Raw genomic sequence first — 20,946 nt, 5'->3', positions numbered from 1 at the left:
AGAGTACTCCAGTCTGCTTCCATGGGAGATTAAATGAAAAGGATGGAAACTGAAGGATAGTAAAAGAAAGATATATATATATAGAAAGAAAGGGAGGGAAAATGTATGAGAGGCATACAGAGTAAGACAAAAAAAGAAATGGGAGATGTACAAAGAGAAAGATACTGAGAGGCGCCAGAAAATCTGTGAGATATACAAAAGAGAAGAGGCAGAGGAAAAGCGATATTTACAGAAAGAGGAACAGAGAAAGAGCAAGGAAGAATTAGAGATAGAGCAGACAGTGCGATAAAGTGTGTGAGAGACATACAGAGAGAGAGAGGAAATGGAAACAATTAGAAAATAGGAGACAAGTAGAGACGGTTACAAAAAGAAACACACAAGTTTTATATTTATTTTTGTCCCTAAGCAATGCCACAGGCAATCAACCAATATTCTTAGTATTGTTATTTAGCAGTTGGCTATATGTCTAATATGGTGTGTTTCCCTGGTTGTGGTTCCAGTTCTATGATGGCGCTACTGTCCATGCACGCCTTATTGGAAAATACTGCGGCTTTGAACTGCCTCCAGCAGTGTCATCCTCTGGAAGCATCCTGACAGTTGAGTTTATCAGTGACTCCACTCTAAGTGGAAAAGGTTTCCTGCTGGAATGGTATGCAGTGCAATACATTGTTGACCCAACTGCAATACCAACTGTCGAACCAGGTTTGTGATCAAAGTATAAAAGGGCATCAAAGCTGTTTTAATTAAGTAACACACATATATTTGGTAACAATAGGTACAAATACATATCTATAATTAAGAAAGAAAGTTCCTGCATAAATATATAGAGGCTACTGGACAGTTTTCAGTGAATTACTGAACAGTAAACCCAAATCAAGGGGTTGAGATGACACCATAAGCTCCAAGAGTGAAACTTGAGATATAAATGCTTAACTAAACTGGATCAATGTAAATTCAGGGGGGTACTGGGTAATGATTAAATAAGATATATATAGCCAGAACAGTAAAATAAAAGTCTAGAGAAGTCACGCTAAGACTTTACTGTATACTTCTCAGACTACGCTCAAAATGATGTGTTTGGTTTTGTTCACCATCCCATAAAGCAGACTGATTCCAAATCTAAAGGTGGTTAAATATGAGGAAAGATTAGAGAAACATGGGCTTTACAGTCTTGGCGTACAGGAATGCCCAGCAACACAAGGAGGGTCCAACTTGGGGTCCAGGCCTGGGTCCTAGCTTGGACCCTCGATAAAATCTGTCACTTTGTTATTAATATCGACCCTCTAAAGCGGGCCGATCGGGCCTAATAAAATTAATAACCGTACTGGTGGCACCGGCTGCAGCACGAGTGGCTTGCCAAAGCTGCTTTTCTGGCACCCCCTCCTTTGGTGCCCGAAATGGCACAGGTGCCTACCGTTGCCATTTAAATCAGGTGACCTCTCCCTAGCCCCGGATACTCCAGAATCAGCAGCGCATGTCTCTGGCACCTGCTCTGCTGCATTTCATGTAGAGGGGCAGAGCAAAGGATTTTTGGCTCGTACTGTTTTCCCTTGAAAATGTTCTGTAACTTCAGTAGCCATTATATCCAAAAATGTTTTAAGAAAATGGGCCTTGAAGTGATTTTTTATATTTAACATTCCAGTTTTACACTGGAAAATGGAAGATCCAGGCTGCAGTTTATTCATAAATATTTACAGGCACAATGAAAGGTGCAATTTATATTCAAAAAATTATTTTAATATAAAACATACATTATTTCTATTTTCCTGTCTATTTCTTTATACATTGCCCCTGAAATCGCATGGCCATTCTGGCAGATTCCTACCATAAGGCTGGCAGGAGTTTGCGGGAATGGCCGCGAACTCGATCGGGACCTGCAGCCTTAAGTGCAAGTTTCTAGGATGGCCTTGTGGGGATGGAGCCTCCACCCATCCCCTACAAGGCCGTCAACTAATGGGAGGACAGGGTTGGGAGCTGGGACTCCTAAACTCGGGAGTTCCTGTGCCCTGGCCCTCAGGTGGGACCTGGCATATGATCAGCACATGTACACCTGGTCTCACCAAGCGTACCTTCCTGACCCCAGTGGAAGTGGGGCCCAATGGTCCAGGCTGGGGTTGAAGTGGCCTCCCACGTAAATGAAGTGCTTGGGCACCCAAATTGCTCCTCTGCGGGCATCCCAGCACATCACTGGGACAGCCAGCTACCACTGGAAAATCCAAAGTCTTCTGTGGGTGGGAGGGCGAAGGTGCACCCCCACACCGCTAAAGGCCGACTCCTGCAGGCCCCACCCCCTAACCTTGTGAACTTTGGCAGGGTCAGTGGCAGTGTTCTCTGGCAGGCATGAACACAGCCTAGCTGGCAGGATCATACCTCCACAGATTTTCGAGGCTGTTTAGGATGTTTGTTTGTTTGTTTGTTTGTTTATTTATTTATTGATTGATTGATTGAAGGCTGATAATATAATTGAGGCAACTGGCTTGGGAGTTACTGATCCAAAATGTGAGCAGAGGGAAGAAAAAAAATCAGAAGAATGGTAATTTTGTATAACAGTGATTTTTAAAAGAAGCACGGAGATACATTTTAAAGCCCTTTTAAGGATCAATTAAAATAACTTGTGTGTTTTGTTGATGCAGTTTATGTAGCTGTTTCAGTCTACTAGCATTTTGATTTCACTCACTGATGGATGAACACTTGAAGCTTGTTTTTGTTACAGGTTCATGTGGTGGAGTTGTCGTGGCAGGCGATAGCCCGACCTTCCTTTTCTCACCAGGCTGGCCCAATAATTATGAAACAGACTTGGTCTGTGCTTGGATCATTCGAGCACCACAGGCCACAGTGGAGCTCAACATTCTGGCTCTAGATATTGAACTGAGTCTCTCGTGTGACTACGATAAGCTGGTCATCAAAGATGGTAATAATTATTTCTTATCTTTCACATTATAACATTATAAATCATCCAAAATTTAAACTTTAATTCTTACAGGAGCTTCAGCTTCAGGGAAATTCCAGGTTCCTTGGGCCAGCCATTTTTAATTTTCAGTTCACACTCTGATGGTGAAATAAACCCTAATATTACAGTACTAAAGCTACTCAATTATCATTTGCTACAGTAATGTTAACTCTCTAAAACCAAGGTAAATGCTTGAAAGCAACTTTAAAAAAATTAACCATTACCTCAGCTTGCACTTTATTCCAATCTTCTCTTCCCTATTCTCTCCTCCTTATTTTCATTATATTTTTACATTTACTTAAGAGCCAAGCTGCACAGAAGAGCAAGCCTACATGCAAAAAGGCTATTGTAGGATTTTCTGACATTAAATAACCAATTTTATCAATACATTTAGTAATTTTTTTCAGTATAATTCTGTATATGCTTATTATGTTACAAATCTTGAGTAATTTAATGGTTTACCTGGTGGTTTGTGAATTAATAATTTGAAAATAAATGAGAGATTTGATTGCCCAGTTTTCTGCTGATTCCTTATTCTTCATGTGTGCTTTTTGCTACTTTTGATTCATTCAAATTTAGTAAGTTGGATACTTGATTGATAATGTAACAGATATTTGCACCAATCACAATTTGTTGCCCACAGATGTGAGACACTTTGGAAGTGTGAAACCCTGAGTTATGACAACCTTTGACTGTGCCATCTTTGAAATGGTGATGCTGCGAATGTGCACTATAACAAGACTTATAGATTTCTTTTGCCTTCAGGTGATAATAACCTTTCTCCAATACTTGCCACTTTGTGTGGCAGAGAATTACCTGGACCACTCAGATCTACTGGTGATGCAATGTTCATTCAATTCACATCTGACGAGGAAGATATTGGTGGTGGTTTCAATGCTTCTTACCATAAGAGTAAGTTGAATCTTTTAATATATTTCATTTTCCTAAACTGTGTACATTTTAATCATGCCAGACTTTTCATTAATGTATGAATGCCATACTATTTAAAATTGGTTGAACCTTTTTTTTAAATTGAGAAACCAAGGTGAAGGGCTAAGGCCCGTAGTTCAAGACATCATCAAGGTTCAAAATAATAAAAGGGAAGACAAAAGTAATTGAGGAAGTCGTGATTACATATCAACAAACTGGGGTTTTAAAGCCTGCAAATTGAGGGAAATAAGGAGTTCCATTGTTTTAAGGTCCTAGGAAAGAATCATCATAATCTTATAGTAAAATTACAATTTAATATTAAGAGTCTTTTAAAAAAATATATAACTATAAATTTTAAAACACCAGTAAGTTGAATCTGGGGCTACGAAAATTAAGCATTAAATTTTGAATGGTTGTTAACCTTTTTGGTTAACATATCACATGTGTAATATCTAAGATCAGCAATGTGCTTAATTTTTAAAAAAACATTGATGTTAACTACTTCAGAAGGTAAAAGTTCTGAGTGGCAAATTTCATATATGAATGCTTAACAGGCTCCTAGTTCATTTTTGTGATCACTATTTTTATGGAGGAATTAATCCATTTAAAATAAATGTATTAATACTTGCTTAAAAATTGTCAACACAGAAGTGTCACCAATTAGAATTTCAGCCTTTAGGTCTCCACAAATTAATTTTTGATGTTTGATTTTTGTTGGCTTCTATTTCAGTGCTCTGGTACACTACTGTGAAAGTGTTTTTCTGTTTTTATATGGATGTTTGGAGATGGTAGTTAATGCAGTGCTACAATTGGCAAAGACTGCTACTTGGCAAAGATTTGTCTCCCAAGAAAAGTTATTTTTTTATCTTTTAAAAAAATGTTTATACACAGTCTTTTAATAATCGTTGATATCTTTACCTCTTTTCAGCTTGTGGTGGCCAGCTCCATGCTGACCATGGTGTTATTACTTCACCCAACTATCCTCACACATACATGCCAAATCTCAATTGCACCTGGCGTGTTGTTGTCACCAGCGGGTTCATTATTGCTATTCATTTCAAACAGCCCTTCCAGGTTCAAGGCTCTGACACAGACTGCACAAGTGGTGACTATTTAGAGGTAAGCAACCTTTTGCCCTTTGCAACAGTGAAAGTTATGTGAAATTTAGACATTTGATCTTACATTAAAGAAAGAATAAACTTACATTTATATAGTGCTTCTCTGGATATCCCAAAGCACTTAGCAGTCAATGAATTACTTTTGAAGTGTACTCACTGTTGTAATGTAGGCAAATACAGCAGCCAATTAGCATATAGCAAGGTCCCACAAACAGCAAATAACCAGATAATCTGTTTAATGTTGTTAGTTGAGATTTAAATACTGGTCAGGACCCCAGGAGAACTCCCCTACTCTTTATGAGATCTTTTTACATCCACCTGAGAGGGCAGATGGGGTCTCGGTTTAATGTTTTATCTGAAAGACGGCACCTCCGACAGTGCAGCACTACCTTAGCACTGAATTGGAGTGTCAGCCGAGATTATATGCTCAGTCTCTGAAGTGGGGTTTAAACCCACAACCTTGTGACTCACATGTAAGATTAAGTAGAATCTTGTGAATTACACACATAAAAACACATAATAGAGCCTGGGATGTGGTTTAATAGAAGAAAGTTGAAGCATTTTTTAGTTCAACTTTACAATAAACTGATAAAAAAACAAAATTGATTGTTGTCTGTAGTGGATAGCAAGCCAAGGGTGAATTGTGGAGATGTGAGAGTGCATGAATATTCTGTTGTTCTGCTTCATTATCTTTAGGAATTGGGGAGTATATATTATATGCAAAACTTCGATTCAGGATATTAAATGGGTCCACTAGTCCATGCCAGCCTAGAATGTACATGGGTTGTGAATGAAGCAAGTTTCTATCTCACGGTGTTGGAAGATTTCCTCTGTGCAGCAGGTGGTAATAAAGAATGGGTTTAATAATTCACTATGACTAATGCTTCAAGGAAATCTTCTCCCAGACAAAGGGCTGATTTTCCTCTCAGTTTCCTGGCGCAAGGCAGATGAAAAAGAAAGCAGAGACCCATTACACCAGGTCTTCGCTCCCTTTATGTTGTCTAGGGATTCTTGAAGATCCTCCAACGGGTTACACTCCAAGCAGGCACAGCCATGTAAACGAGGGCTCCAGTGGGGTCTCCCACCTCATTTTCCTGCAGGTACACTGGGCAGGCGCTCATTAGAAAAAGGTGTTGGGCCTTGCACCTGATACCGCACCCCCCCCCCCCTTCCTCAAATCAGTATAGCTGAGGGGGCAGACAGGAAAGCCATAGAGGACCCGAAAATAAAAGCAACCTTTTTTTTAAGCAGGTTCCCATGTATCTTCGGGTAGGAGTCTTTCTGTTCAAAAGCAGCAGTCAGAGGACCCCAAAGCTAGTGGCCATTACCGCTGCTGTAGGCCTCCCAGGCCTGTAGCAGTAGTTGGATTTCCATTCCTGCTTTCAGGCGCAAGGCCCTGCCAAGGGACGAGCCTGTGCCTGGGTGCATTTGTTCTATGCAGATAACCTGAACCCACAAATACAGGTGAGTTCAGGTCAGGTCATGCAGAGTGCACTTTGAGTGTGCACCATCTGACTTGAACCCAGGAGGAGGAAAATATGTCCTATAGATTAAATAAGTGAATGTTAAACCAACTTATTCACAATATTTTTCCAGTAAGGAATACCACTGCTATATTGTTATTTGGAGCATCAAATGCTTTCACAATGCTCAAAAGAACTAATTTTAAATAATATTACAAAACGACTGCATTGTTGGTAAGTGAGTGTTGCTCCTTAGTGCATTAAAGGGTTGTAGATTAGTAGACTGCAGAGACTCTCCCACAAGGCTCCACATGCTGAGCTCCTGATATTACCCAAAATGTCTAGGAGAAGCTCTGAGAGAAAGTGAGATACATTCTTGAGATGCCTCCTGAGGGAGGCATCTCAAGAATGTCATTGGCAATTATCTGTGAGCAGGATACCCATCCACCTTCTTTGGTGCTGACTGGTGCATGGTGTGGAGAGAGCTTAAAGAGAGGTAAGAAATAACTTACAGTATAGAGGAAACAGGTACTGTTCACACATAAATAACATACATGACAAATAACATTTAGCTGGTTTCTAGGCCGATCTTGCCAACTGATACTTATACCAGAATTTCCAACCTCATTAGCATAATCCGGAATGTAAAAAAATGCATAAGCAACTAGTAATCAGAATAAACAGCTGGGGCCAGAGGAAGGGATGGAACTTACACCCATATTCCTATCTTGTATGAAAATAGCTTCAAACCATCATTTATGCACATTAGGTATACATGTTTAGGAAAATTCAATCACGGAAGCTTTACAATTTTTAATGTGACAATGCTAATGCCATAAAAATGCTTTTGAAGGTACAGGAAATACAGTGCAGGTCTCAGTGAGGTGAAACAAAACAAAGTCACTCAAAAGATCTCCATAAAACACCAGAAATATGACTTTGTGTCCTGCCATGCTTAAAATTTTGGGCGTAAATTTACAGCCCGTTCAGAACTGGTGTAAATGCAGGAAACATGCATTCTCTGACCTTTTGCATGGGGGCGGAGCTATGTTCGTGAGTGGCAGAGGTTTTGCTGAATCGATGCAAAAGATTGAGGAAACTCAGACTTAACATTAAAAAATGACAGAAGTCATCAAATTTCCTTGATTTTTTGCGCTGAGCATTACACTATACTTATGCTGTTGTTTCAGCTCAAATTTCGAGGAAAGTCCAGATCATCATTTAATGTCGTTACTTTATGTCTGATATATTATTAACCATCCCCCTATTTCTATATTAGAGTTAAAAGGAGAGATTTTTTATTAATGTGTTGATTGCCAGGCTCTCCCAAGGGCTCAGTAAGTTTATCCAGTGAGTAGCTGAGCAATATAGACCAGACAGGTGGTCGGTTTCATCCCTAGTCTGTGCCGAGTTAGCTGATCCCAGCCAGTGGTAGGTGCTCTACAATTGGCCTCAGTGCATCTAGATTAAGGAGGGAAAACGAGCCAGGGTTTCCACTCCTGACTTCTATCCAGCAACTCATGGTGGGAGTGCACGTGTGTATCAGTGATAGGTGAGGGTAGGGTCGGGCTGGACTGTGATGCCTCCCTGTAGTCAAATAGCCTGCTAACACTCATTGTCAAGCTTCATACTTGAACAATGTCCACTTGTGCATGGTATTAGAAGGTGAAGAGTTCCCGTGCAAGTATACCCAATAAGGAGTCAAAGGCCTTCATAAGGAGTGTGGAGAAGGTTGGTGATAACAAAAAATGTGTTGTGTATTCCTTTAACCACATTACTGGCTTATAATCAGAAGTAGCTGATATAAGATTGTGTAAATATGAGCCAACTTGTAAGTTATGTATGTTAAGAAATCCACATGCTGAATGAAAGACTGGGTTAAAATCTATAAACAATATTTCATGACCTGAAAAGAAATATGATTGAGTAGCTAACGTTGATGTTGTTCAGTAAAGCATGAAACCATTTAATAAAATTGCACTGGTATTTTATGAAAGAGTCACTGTCACCTGGATTAAACGATTGCGTGCTGCTTCCATAGAAAAATTGTGAAGCCATAACTTAAGAAAGAACTCGACAGAAAATTATGTGATCGCATTATGAAGCTGCTGTTTATTACAATTTCTTGGGTGGGGCTTTCATGTAATCCATTTTGGGTAATTCTGGTTGAAGGTTTAAAAGGTTCCTACTTTTGATTTTAAATTTTTAATTGAAGCCTCTAATCTTTTCCATGTTGTTTTCTATTCAAGTTAAGGAATGGACTTGATGAGTCTTCTCCACCTTTGACCACCCATGGAGGAAATGGACACTATTGCAGTGGGAACCCTCCTTCCCCAATGCGTACTACAGACAATCAGCTCTTTGTGCACTTTGTTTCTGATGGAAATAATGAGGGCCAAGGATTCAAGTTCACTTATGATGCTTCAAACCTTGGTGAGTGAATGAGCAGACACGTGAAATATGGAATTACCTAGCGTTATCTAACATCCGTGGTTCACTCAGTACATTACAGTGCTAGGAATGTATTTTCAAATATTTGTAGTAATTTAAAAAACAGTTGGGCTGATTGTAATCTCTGTTACATCCCAGAAACAGATGAAGATAGGGTATAATGGAGCGTGCAATTCAGCGGAGATCAGTCTATCCATTCTGCGCCCCATTGAAGTTTGCAGTCAGCTTTGGCTCAGGTGGCAGAAATTCCCTTTCGAAACCACTCCTTAAAAATATGGAAATGGGGATGGGGCATCTACATGCAATTTCCCAATGTGCAGAAGTGCCGGTTTTGCAGTGTAGACCAGTGTAGTGTCCGGGAAATCAGGCATCCAGGGTTGCTAGGAGCTCATTTAAAGAGCACTGTAATATGAAGGTATGTGTTTTCAGGACATTACTAGACATTTGGGATTTAAAATACTTTCCCTACTGGCACTTAGATTGTTATGAGGTTTTGTGGCAGTTGGTCTTAATTAGTGTTTACCCCAGCACCATTACTGGCACTAACAGGTTGGCACCAATAGAATCCTTCTATCTAATGTGTCTGGAAGAAAAGGAGGTCAGACTGCATGACAGATGCTCAAAAGTACCCACACAGCCACATCTGCTGACAGAGGTGAAAATACCTCACTTTTGGCAGATAATTAGTGGCCATAGGAGCTGAGATAGCAGACTTGATGGCATCACTTAAATACGTGAATGTCTGACGATCCTTGATGTTGGATATTTCCCTGGAAGCACTCCATTATGTCATGCTTGGAGTGGAACTGTGTGAAGGAAGACATGCCAAAGTGATCAAGTGTCAAAGTAGCCTGATTGGCTGATGCCACCAACCATTCCGCTGGTCCTGGCACACGTATCTGACAATGACGGTGAGGAACTACCTTCTCAGAGTCTGGTTGAGTAGCGATGTAGAGCCATGCCATCTGCTACAATGATAGCAATGGTCAGCTGCAGCCTCAAACTTGATTGACCTCCTTGTACGCATGCTGCTACGCTAACCTATGGTGATGGTATTATGGAGTGGCACTACCTCCACTTTAGCAGCCATCAAACAGGAAGTCAAGCCCTGGATTGCTCCATCACTTGCCTGCAGACTCATGCCAGTACCTTCGATGTCCTTTTCCTTCTTTATCCCGTGCCCCTGCAGCCTTGGCAAAAGCTGCTAAATGGATTGAGCTTCCTTTTGAGGCTTTCCAAAGGCTTGTAGATTTTTTGTTTCTTGAGACATCCTCTGTTAATTGACCCCATTTCTTTAAATTTTAGTTACACATAATTTTCTACTCTCACCACTAATGTGTTCCCGACACCTGTCCAAGCCTGTTCTTGGATTTGTGAATAATTATACAAATGAACTTATCATTGGAAATTGAGTGCTGTTAGCACTTTCCCATTCTGGTAGATTTGCACCAGCTCTGAACCATTTACAATTGACTTACAACTGTAGGTGAAAATCGGCCCAAATATCTTCAATCTGAAATCATACATAACCTTAAAATGCTAATTCATTTAAAAATACTAATTGGTCAACAGAGAAAAAAAAACTTTTGGGATGAAATCATACTGTATGATTAGCATATATTTAAAGTAAATAATTCAATACCCCTGTTCAAATAGGACTAATACCACACATTTGTCTCTCCTCAACAGATGCAAATGATTTTATTGCATGTATGTTTTTTTTTTATTTATTCGTTCATGGGATGTGGGCGTCGCTGGCGAGGCCGGCATTTATTGCCCATCCCTAATTGCCCTTGAGAAGGTGGTGGTGAGCTGCCTTCTTGAACCGCTGCAGTCCGTGTGGTGACGGTTCTCCCACAGTGCTGTTAGGAAGGGAGTTCCAGGATTTTGACCCAGCGACGATGAAGGAACGGCGATATATTTCCAAGTCGGGATGGTGTGTGACTTGGAGGGGAACGTGCAGGTGGTGTTGTTCCCATGTGCCTGCTGCCCTTGTCCTTCCAGGTGGTAGAGGTCGCAGGTTTGGGAGGTGCTGTTGAAGAAGCCTTGGCGGGTTGCTGCAGTGCATCCTGTGGATGGTACACACTGCAGCCACTGTGCATCGGTGGTGAAGGGAGTGAATGTTTAGGATGGTGGATGGGGTGCCAATCAAGCGGGCTGCTTTATCTTGGATGGTGTCGAGCATCTTGAGTGTTGTTGGAGCTGCACTCATCCAAGCAAGTGGAGAGTATTCTATCACACTCCTGACTTGTGCCTTGTAGATGGTGGAAAGGCTTTGGGGAGTCAGGAGGTGAGTCACTCGCCACAGAATACCCAGCCTCTGACCTGCTCTCGTAGCCACAGTATTTATGTGGCTGGTCCAGTTAAGTTTCTGGTCAATGGTGACCCCCAGGATGTTGATGGTGGGGGATTCGGCGATGGAAATGCCGTTGAATGTCATGGGGAGGTGGTTAGACTCTCTCTTGTTGGAGATGGTCATTGCCTGGCACTTGTCTGGCGCGAATGTTACTTGCCGCTTATGAGCCCAAGCCTGGATGTTGTCCAGGTCTAGCTGCATGCGGGCTCGGACTGCTTCATTATTTGAGGGGTTGCGAATGGAACTGAACACTGTGCAATCATCAGCGAACATCCCCATTTCTGACCTTATGATGGAGGGAAGGTCATTGATGAAGCAGCTGAAGATGGTTGGGCCTCGGACACTGCCCTGAGGACCTCCTGCAGCAATGTCCTGGGGCTGAGATGATTGGCCTCCAACAACCACTACCATCTTCCTTTGTGCTAGGTATGACTCCAGCCACTGGAGAGTTTTCCCCCTGATTCCCATTGACTTCAATTTTACTCGGGCTCCTTGGTGCCACACTCGGTCAAATGCTGCCTTGATGTCAAGGGCAGTCACTCTCACCTCACCTCTGGAATTTAGCTCTTTTGTCCATGTTTGGACCAAGGCTGTAATGAGGTCTGGAGCCGAGTGGTCCTGGCAGAACCCAAACTGAGCATCGGTGAGCAGGTTATTGGTGAGTAAGTGTCGCTTGATAGCACTGTCGACGACACCTTCCATCACTTTGCTGATGATTGAGAGTAGACTGATGGGGCGATAATTGGCCGGATTGGATTTATCCTGCTTTTTGTGGACAGGACATACCTGGGCAATTTTCCACATTGTCGGGTAGATGCCAGTGTTGTAGCTGTACTGGAACAGCTTGGCTAGAGGCGCAGCTCGTAAACAAATACTTTATTTAAAGGCTCTTAGCTTTCAACTATAATCACAGTTCCTGAAGACCAGGGCAAGCACACAAGGTAACTTCTGTCAACTAAAATCAAGGCCTCACCTTCTGGTCTCCACGTGTAGTTAGTATTTGTTTTATTATAAGAAATAGGAGCAGGAGTAGGCCAATCGGCCCCTCGAGCCTGCTCCGCCATTCAATAAGATCATGGCTGATCTGATCCTAACCTCAAATCTAAATTCATGTCCAATTTCCTGCCCGCTCCCCGTAACCCCTAATTCCCTTTACTTCTAGGGAACTGTCGATTTCTGTTTTAAATTTAAATTTAAAATTATATCCTTACACTTAAAAATACACTTGTAAACAATTTTACAACACCAAGTTATAGTCCAACAAATTTATTTTAAATTTCACAAGCTTTCGGAGGCTTCCTCCTTCCTCAGGTGAATGTTGTGAGGAAGGAGGAAGCCTCCGAAAGCTTGTGAAATTTAAAATAAATTTGTTGGACTATAACTTGGTGTTGTAAAATTGTTTACAATTGTCAACCCCAGTCCATCACCGGCATCTCCACATCTTAAAAATACATGGCATCGAACAAGGTGTCTGGTGCTGCATTGAGCATGATCCAGTAGAAGGTCTAAATCCATTCATTTCAAAGATGATGATGCCTTTTATTTTAGAACAAGAACTTGGTGATTTAGCTGAAACCTGTTTAAATCAGTAACCCTGTAATATAAGATGAGCTCCTAAATAGTAGCATTGGCACACCTCTTACTCAGCCAATGCAGAACAATGATTCAATCGGGGTATATTTTACTTTGTTCACTAACTTCAGCAAAAAAGTAAATGTGAATATGAAGCGGGGTTTCACACTTTATACTGACCTCTATTTTTTGATTAATCTTAACTATTGGAGGAAAATATAAGTCAGGGTGTGGAGCATCGATTATGGAAGGCAAACTACCATGCCTTTAACTAGTCTTCATTCAGAGAACTATTTACAGTTCACTGTGCTCTTATGAGATGATCTCCTTGTGAGTAAGAACTGAACACAACAAAGGCTCTGAATGTAAAACAGTTGAGAAGCAATTACCCTGATTGTGACTATTGGGCTGCTTAAGTTTTCATGAATTCTTGTGGGTTGACCTATGTTGTATGACAGGGATCTATCAAAGTAACATTTTAACAAACATTAGACTAACAAAAGCTATATTGTCTGGACAAACAGAGAACAGTACGGTTATTGACAAAACACCACTTCATGCAGCATTGAGATGATGTAACTCGGGAACTGTTTGGCACTCCAGTGGGTAATGGATTGTTTTCTCCTAATCAAGGACTCTTTTCATTCCACAGAACCTTCCTGTGTAATATAATGGGTCAGCCAATAGTGGTCTATGGATAACTGTATGGTGAAGAAATCCGAGCTAGCTTTGAAGAGAAATCATGAAAGGGTGTTTGAGTGCACCTCTGTGTACTGGAGAATTTCTGAGAGCAATTTCATAGATTAAAGCATTAAGGATATATTTCTAGTAAAGATGGAATGTGGTCCAGTGGGGGTGCAGGATGATAACAGCCCGAACTGTTATGGTTGCAATTAAAGATGGCAGGAAAAGTGCATCACTAGAGTAACATTTTTGAGACATTTTTAAGCGCTGCCTTCATAAGAACATAAGAAATAGAAGCAGGAGTAGGCCATACAGTCCTCGAGCCTGCTCCGCCATTCATTAAGACCATGGCTGATCTTCGACCTCAACTCCACTTTCCTGCCCAATCCCCATTCCCTTGATTCCCTTAGTGCCCAAAAATCCATCGATCTCAATCTTGAATATACTCAACGACTGAGCATCCCACAGTCCTCTGGGGTAGAGAATTCCAAAGATTCACAACCCTCTGAATGAAGACATTTTTCCGCATCTCGGTCCTAAATGGCCGTCCCGTATCTTGAGACTATGACCCCTAGTTCTAGGCTCTCCAGCCAGGGGAAACAGCCACTCAGCATCTACCCTGTCAAGCCCTCTAAGAATTTTATATGTTTCAATGGAATCACCTCTCATTCTTCTAAATTCCAGAGAATATAGGCCCATTTTACTCAATCTTTCCTCATAGCACAACCCTCACATCCCAGGAATCAATCTAGTGAACCTTCGTTGCACCCCCTCTAAGGCAAGTATATCCTTCCCTAGGTAAGGAGACTAAAACTGTACACAGCACTCCAGGTGTGGTCTCACCAGAGCCCTATATAATTGCAGCAAGACCTCCTTGCTCTTATACTCCAACCCCCTTGCAATAAAGGCGAACATACCAATTGCCTTCCTAATTGCTTTCTGTACTTGCATGTTAACTTTCTGTGATTCATGTACAAGGACACCCAAATCCCTCTGAATACCAACCTTTCTTAGTCTCTCACCTTTTAAAAAATATTCTGCTTTTCTATTTTTCCTACCAAAGTGGCTAATTTCACATTTCCCCACATTATATTCCATCTGCCACCTTCTCGCCCACTCACTTAACCTGTCTATATCCCTTTGCAGACTCTTTGGGCTCGATTTTCCCGGGAAATTGCTGGTGCGTTGGGGGCGGGGGGGGCTCCAAAAATCGGGGAAATCCCGTTCGGGTTCAGAGCCCAGCTCCAACCTGCCGACGTCCGTGTTCCCCACGGACGCACCTGTGTGCGCGGGAGTCCCGAATCCGGAAGTCCCGCCGGCAATTAAAGCCAGCGGGATGATAGTTAAAGATCCAAATGTACCTCATTGAGATACTTAAGGCACTTTACTTGTGACAGATTACATGGTTAGAACGATTTTTAACTTACCTGGGCGGCTTTCCCACAGCTTCTGATTCACGCCTGGTGAAACCAAGCATGAAGGGTCGGATCAGGCAAAAAGAAACAAAATAAATTACATAAAAAACCATTGCACGACGTTAAATCACAAAATCAACCTACCTTTCCACCCTGCTCCGATGTCCGATGTCTCCCTCTCCGATCTCCCATTCTTCACCCCCCTGGAGTACTGTGAGCATTTCAGGGCACCGCACCTTCAGAAGGACTTATTGGCCTTGGAGGGAATGCAGCGTAGGTTTACTAGAATGATACCCAGACTTCAAGGGTTAAGTTACGAGGAGAGATTACACAAATTGGGATTGTATTCTCTAGAGTTTAGAAGGTTAAGGGGTGATCTGGTCGAAGTTTATAAGATATTAAGGGGAACAGATAGGGTGGATAGAGAGAAACTATTTCCACTGGTTGGGAATTCTAGGAGTGGGGGCACAGTCTAAAAATTAGAGCCAGACCTTTCAGGAGCGAGATTAGAAAACATTTAGACACACAAAGGGTTGTAGAAGTTTGGAACTCTCTTCTGCAAACGGCAATTGATACTAGCTCAATTGCTTAATTTAAATGTGAGATAGATAACTTTTTGGCAACCAAAGGTATTAAGGGATATGGGCCAAAGACAGGTATATGGAGTTAGATCACAGATCAGCCATGATCTTATCAAATGGCGGAGCAGGCACGAGGGGCTGAATGGCCTACTCCTGTTCCTATGTCCCTATGTTCCTATGTCCCCCCAATCTCCCCCTCTTCACCGCCCCCCCCCCCCCCGATCTTCCACTCTCCCCCCCAATCTTCCCCTCTCCTCCCGCCCTCCCGATCTTCCGTTCCAGCGCCGGATGACATCTCGCTCTCTCTCTTTCTCTCCACCCCCCCTCACGTTGCTGCTCCTGACGGCAGCCCGCCTGTCAATTAGGCTGGCTGCCGGGCATGAAACCCGGAGAGCACGTCAATCACCATCCATTATGATGCAATTGCGTCGGAAACGGTAAGGTTTGTTTATTCGGGTTTGCCACGCACACCTTCACCCCCCGCCCTGTTGCCAACCCGCCACCATTTCAAAATTGAGCCCTTTGTGTCCTCCTCACAGTTTACTTTCCCACCTAGTTTTGCATCATCAGCAAACTTGGATTCATTACACTCAGTCCCCTCATCTAAGTCATTGATATATATATTGTAAATACCTGAGGCCCAAGCACTGATCCTTGCGGTACCCCACTAGTTACAACCTGGCAACCCAAAAATGACCCGTTTATTCCTACTCTCTGTTTTCTGTCCTTTAACCAATCCTCTATCCATGCTAATATATTACCCCCAATCCCATAAGCCCTGATCTTGTGTGACAACTTCTTGTGTGGCACCTTATTGAATGCTTTTTGAAAATCCAAATATATTGCATCCACTGGTTCTCTGCTAGTTACACCCTCAAAAAACTCCAACAGATTTGTCAAATATGATTTCCCTTTCATAAAACCATGTTGACTCTGCCTAATCATATTATGATTTTCTAAGTGCCCTGTTACTGCATCCTTAATAACAGATTTGAGCATTTTCCCTACTACTGATGTCAGGCTAACTGGCCTATAGTTCCCTGTTTTCTCTTTCCCTCCTTTCTTGAATAGTGGGGTTACATTTGCTACCATCCAATAAACAGGGGCCATTCTAGAATGTAGAGAATTCTGGAAGATCAAAACCAATGCATCCACTATCTCTGCAGCCACCTCTTTTAAAACCCTGGAATGTAGGCCATCAGGTCCAGGGGATTTGTCAGCTTTTAGTTCCATTAATTTCTCCAGTACTTTTTTTTACTAATTTTAATTACTTTAAGTTCCTCACTCTCATTAAACCCTTGGTTCCCCATTATTTCCGGTATGATTTTTGTGTCTTCTACTGTGAACAAGGGAATGTATATTCGTTGAGAATTATGAATTATTTCTTTAAATGTTCGCCATTGCTTATCTACCGTAATATCTTTTAATCTAATTTCCCAATCTACCTTAGCCAACTTGCCTCTCATACCTATGTAATTGGCTTTGTTTAAATTTAAGACCCTAGTTTCGGACTTAACTACATCACTGTCAAACACAATATGAAATTCTATCATATATTGATCACTCTGCCCCAGAGGATCCCTTACTGTGAGATTACCAATTAACCCTGTCTCATTACACAATACTAGATCTAAAATAGCCTGTTCCTTAGTTGGCTTCTCAACATATTGTTCTAGAAAACTGTCTCAAATGCATTCCATGAACTCGTCCTCCAGATTACTTTTGCCAATTTGGTTTGCCCAGTCTATATGAAGATTAAAGTCCCCCACGATTATTACATGATCCTTGTTACATGCTCCTCTAATTTCCTGATTTATACTCTGTCCAACACTATAACCGGTATACTAAAGCAGTTCACAAACATTGGATTTTCAGATCTCTCCAAGATCATCATTAATGTATAGGTGATTCCAGACAGGTACTTCTTTATATGTGTGAATTTCTGACTACACAAAGATTATATTGTATAATTTTTGTTAACCAGCATCCTCCAAAGTACATGTTTATTGAACCTTGCTGTTGATTTTCTGTTGTTTTGAAGTTGACAATAATATCCTATTTGTTCTTTTGTAGCCTGTGGTGGAACCATTTTTGTTTCTGATACTGACCCTATTGGGTACATTGCCTCAGTGAACTACCCCAACAATTACCCAGTAAACATAGACTGTGTCTGGACCATTACTGTTCCAAATGGTGAAGCAGTTCAGCTTGATTTCGACTACCTATTCGACATTGGATCTCATGCTGAGTAAGATCAGTGATTATGAATTTATTAACCTCATGCTCCACTCAGTCATTTTTATAATTTGCAGTAAATGAGTAATGCAAAATATGATTTGTTGAAGGGGTCGAAGCTCCTTACAGCGATAAATGAACTTGAGCTAAATCAGGTTAACAAAATGTACAGACTAGTGTCTTAAGGGTCAATCTTCAGCCGGAAATGCCGAATGGATGATCCATCTCGGCCTCCTCCCGATATCCCCACCATCACAGAAGGCAGCCTTCAGCCAATTCGATTCGCTCCACGTGATATCAAGAAACAGCTGAGTGCACTGGGTACAGCAAAGGCTATGGGTCCCAAAAACATCCCGGCTGTAGTGCTGAAGTCTTGTGCTCCAGAACTAGGCGCACTTCTAGCCAAACTGTTCCAGTACAGCTGCAACACTGGCATCTATCTGACAATGTGGAAAATTGCCCAGGTATGTCCTGTCCACAAAAAGCAGGACAAATCCAATCCAGCCAATTACTGCCCCATCAGTCTACTCTCAATCATCAGCAAAGTGATGGAAGGCGTCGTCGACAGTGCTATCAAGGGGCACATACTCACCAATAACCTGCTCACCGATGCTCAGTTTGGGTTCCACCAGGACTACTCGGCTCCAGACCTTATTACAGCCTTGGTCCAGACATGGACAAAAAAGCTGAATTCCAGAGGTGAGGTGAGAGTGACTGCCCTTGACATCAAGGCAGCATTTGACCGAACGTGGTACCAAGGAGCCCTAGTAAAATTGAAGTCAGTGGGAATCGGGGGAAAACTCTCCAGTGGCTGGAGTCATACCTAGCACAAAGGAAGCTGGTAGTGGTTGGTGAAGGCCAATCATCTCAGCCCCAGGACATTGCTGCAGGAGTTCCTCAGGGCAGTGTTCTAGGCCCAACCATCTACATCTGCTTCATCAATGACCTTCCCTCCATCATAAGGTCAGAAATGGAGATGTTCGCTGATGATTGCACAATGTTCAGTTCCATTCACAACCCCTCAGATAATGAAGCTTTCTGTGCCCGCATGCAGCAAGACCTGGACAACATCCAGGCTTGGGCTCATAAGTGGCGAGTAACATTCGTGCCAGACAAGTGCCAGGCAATGACTATCTCCAACAAGAGAGAGTCTAACCACCTCCCCTTGATATTCAACGGCATTACCATCATCAAATCCCCCACCATCAACATCCTGGGGGTCACCATTGACCAGAAACTTAACTGGACCAGCCATATAAATACTGTGGCTGCAAGAGCAGACCAGAGGCTGGGTATTCTGCAGCGAGTGACTCACCTCCTGACTCCCCAAAGCCTTTCCACCATCTCCAAAGCACAAGTCAGGAGTGTGATGGAATACTCCCCACTTGCCTGGATGAGTACAGCTCCAACAACACTCAAGAAGCTCGACACCATCCAGGACAAAGCAGCCCGCTTGATTGGCACCCCATCCACCACCCTAAACATTCACTCCCTTCACCACTGGCGCACAGTGGCTGCAGTGTGTACCATCCACAGGATGCACTGCAGCAACTTGCCTAGGATTCTTCGACAGCACCTCTCAAACCCACAACCTCTACCACCAGAAGGACAAGGGCAGCAGGCACATGGAAACAACACCACCTGCACGTTCCCTTCCAAGTAACACACCATCCCGACTTGGAAATATATCGCCGTTCCTTCATCGTCGCTGGGTCAAAATCCTGGAACTCCCTACCTAACAGCACTGTGGGAAAACCTTCACCACACGGACTGCAGCGGTTCAAGAAGGCGGCTCACCACCACCTTCTCAAGGGCAATTAGGGATGGGCAATAAATGCTTGCCTCACCAGCGACGCCCACATCCCATGAACGAATAAAAAAAAATTGGTGGAACATGAAATTGGATAAGAAACCCATTAAAATCACAGAGTACTTGTGAAAGGTGTACTGTCAAACTGAGGGAGGTGTTGAGTAAGCATTTGAATCATTATTGTTTCTAATCTACACAAATTACCTGGACATCAAAACCAACTGTAGACTGGTAGGATTTGTTGATGGGACTAAATTAGGAGAGACAGAGAATGCAGTAAAGGATTACAAATTTTTTTAGATTATTTATGCAATTGGACAGACAAATAGCAAATGAAATTTGACATAGATAAATGTGAAATATTGCTCAGTCAAAAAATATGAGTTATGAATAGAATTGAATTAGCACAGAGAGACCTAGAAAGAGACTTGTGAATAATATTAGCCATATCAAATCAATTAAAAAACCTAATAGAATACTAGGATATATAGCAAGAACAGTACAAAATAAATCTACAGAAGTTCTGTTAAGACTTTACAATACACTTGTCAGATTACAATCAAAATACAATGTTTGGTTTTGTTTACCATCCCAGAGGAAAGGTGAATTAGAAAGGGTACAGAAAAGAGCAACTAGACTGAGCCACAGTGTATAGGGCATCAGCTATGAGGGAAGATTAGAGATACTTAAGATTTGCAGTTTAGAAAGAATGTTATTAATGGAGGATCTCATTGAAGTATGTATAACATTATTTGATATGTAAATAAGTTAAATTCAGATTATTATTTTAAATTAAGACAGGAGAGTAAAACCAAAAGACAGAAATGGAAATTAGTGAAAAGTAAATTTAGAACAGAGATCCAAGCAAGGTAAGAGGTTGTTCAAAATATAGTTGGATGCTATGATGGGAGAATTCATGTAGTAGTTAAAGTACTTCAGTGGGCTAAATGGCCTTTTCTTGTCCTTAATATTTTTTATGTTCTTATATTCCACTCAGTATTCTGAGGGGGCTTGACAGGGTAGAAGCTGAGTGGTTGTTTCCCCTAGTTGGAGCGTCTAGAACTAGGGGGAATAGTCACAGGTGAAGGGTCAGCCAATTAAGACTGAGATGAGGAGGTATTTCTTTGCTCAGGGGGTTGTGAATCTTTGGAATTCTCTACCCCAGATGCTGAATCATTGAGTATATTCATTGCTGAGATAGATACATTTTTGAACTCTAGGGGAATCAAGGGATATGGGAATCAGGCAGGAAAGTGGAGTTGAGCTTGAAGATCAGCCATTATCTGGTTGAATGGTGGAGCAGGCTTGAGGGACCGTATGGCCTACTCCTGCTCCTATTTCTTGTGTTCTTATATTATGTCTCACTCTGAAAGAATCAGGA

At 41.9% G+C, this 20,946-nt stretch overlaps 1 protein-coding gene across 1 annotated transcript in view; it reads left to right on the top strand.

Moving 5' to 3' along the window:
• cubn (cubilin (intrinsic factor-cobalamin receptor)) overlaps positions 1–20,946 on the top strand; it is a 347,393-nt gene that overhangs the window by 190,985 nt on the left and 135,462 nt on the right. The window contains exons 35-39 of the mRNA XM_068007070.1: positions 501–702; positions 2,714–2,911; positions 3,716–3,862; positions 4,809–4,999; positions 8,711–8,894. Of these exons, the coding sequence (XP_067863171.1) occupies positions 501–702; positions 2,714–2,911; positions 3,716–3,862; positions 4,809–4,999; positions 8,711–8,894 (922 nt within the window). The remainder of the gene's footprint in view (positions 1–500; positions 703–2,713; positions 2,912–3,715; positions 3,863–4,808; positions 5,000–8,710; positions 8,895–20,946) is intronic.

Source organism: Heptranchias perlo, chromosome 2 (genome assembly GCF_035084215.1).
Source record: "Heptranchias perlo isolate sHepPer1 chromosome 2, sHepPer1.hap1, whole genome shotgun sequence".
NCBI classification, from domain to species: Eukaryota; Metazoa; Chordata; class Chondrichthyes; order Hexanchiformes; family Hexanchidae; genus Heptranchias; species Heptranchias perlo.
Note: the sequence above shows the minus strand (reverse complement) of the source record. Positions and strands in the feature narration are given on the sequence as shown.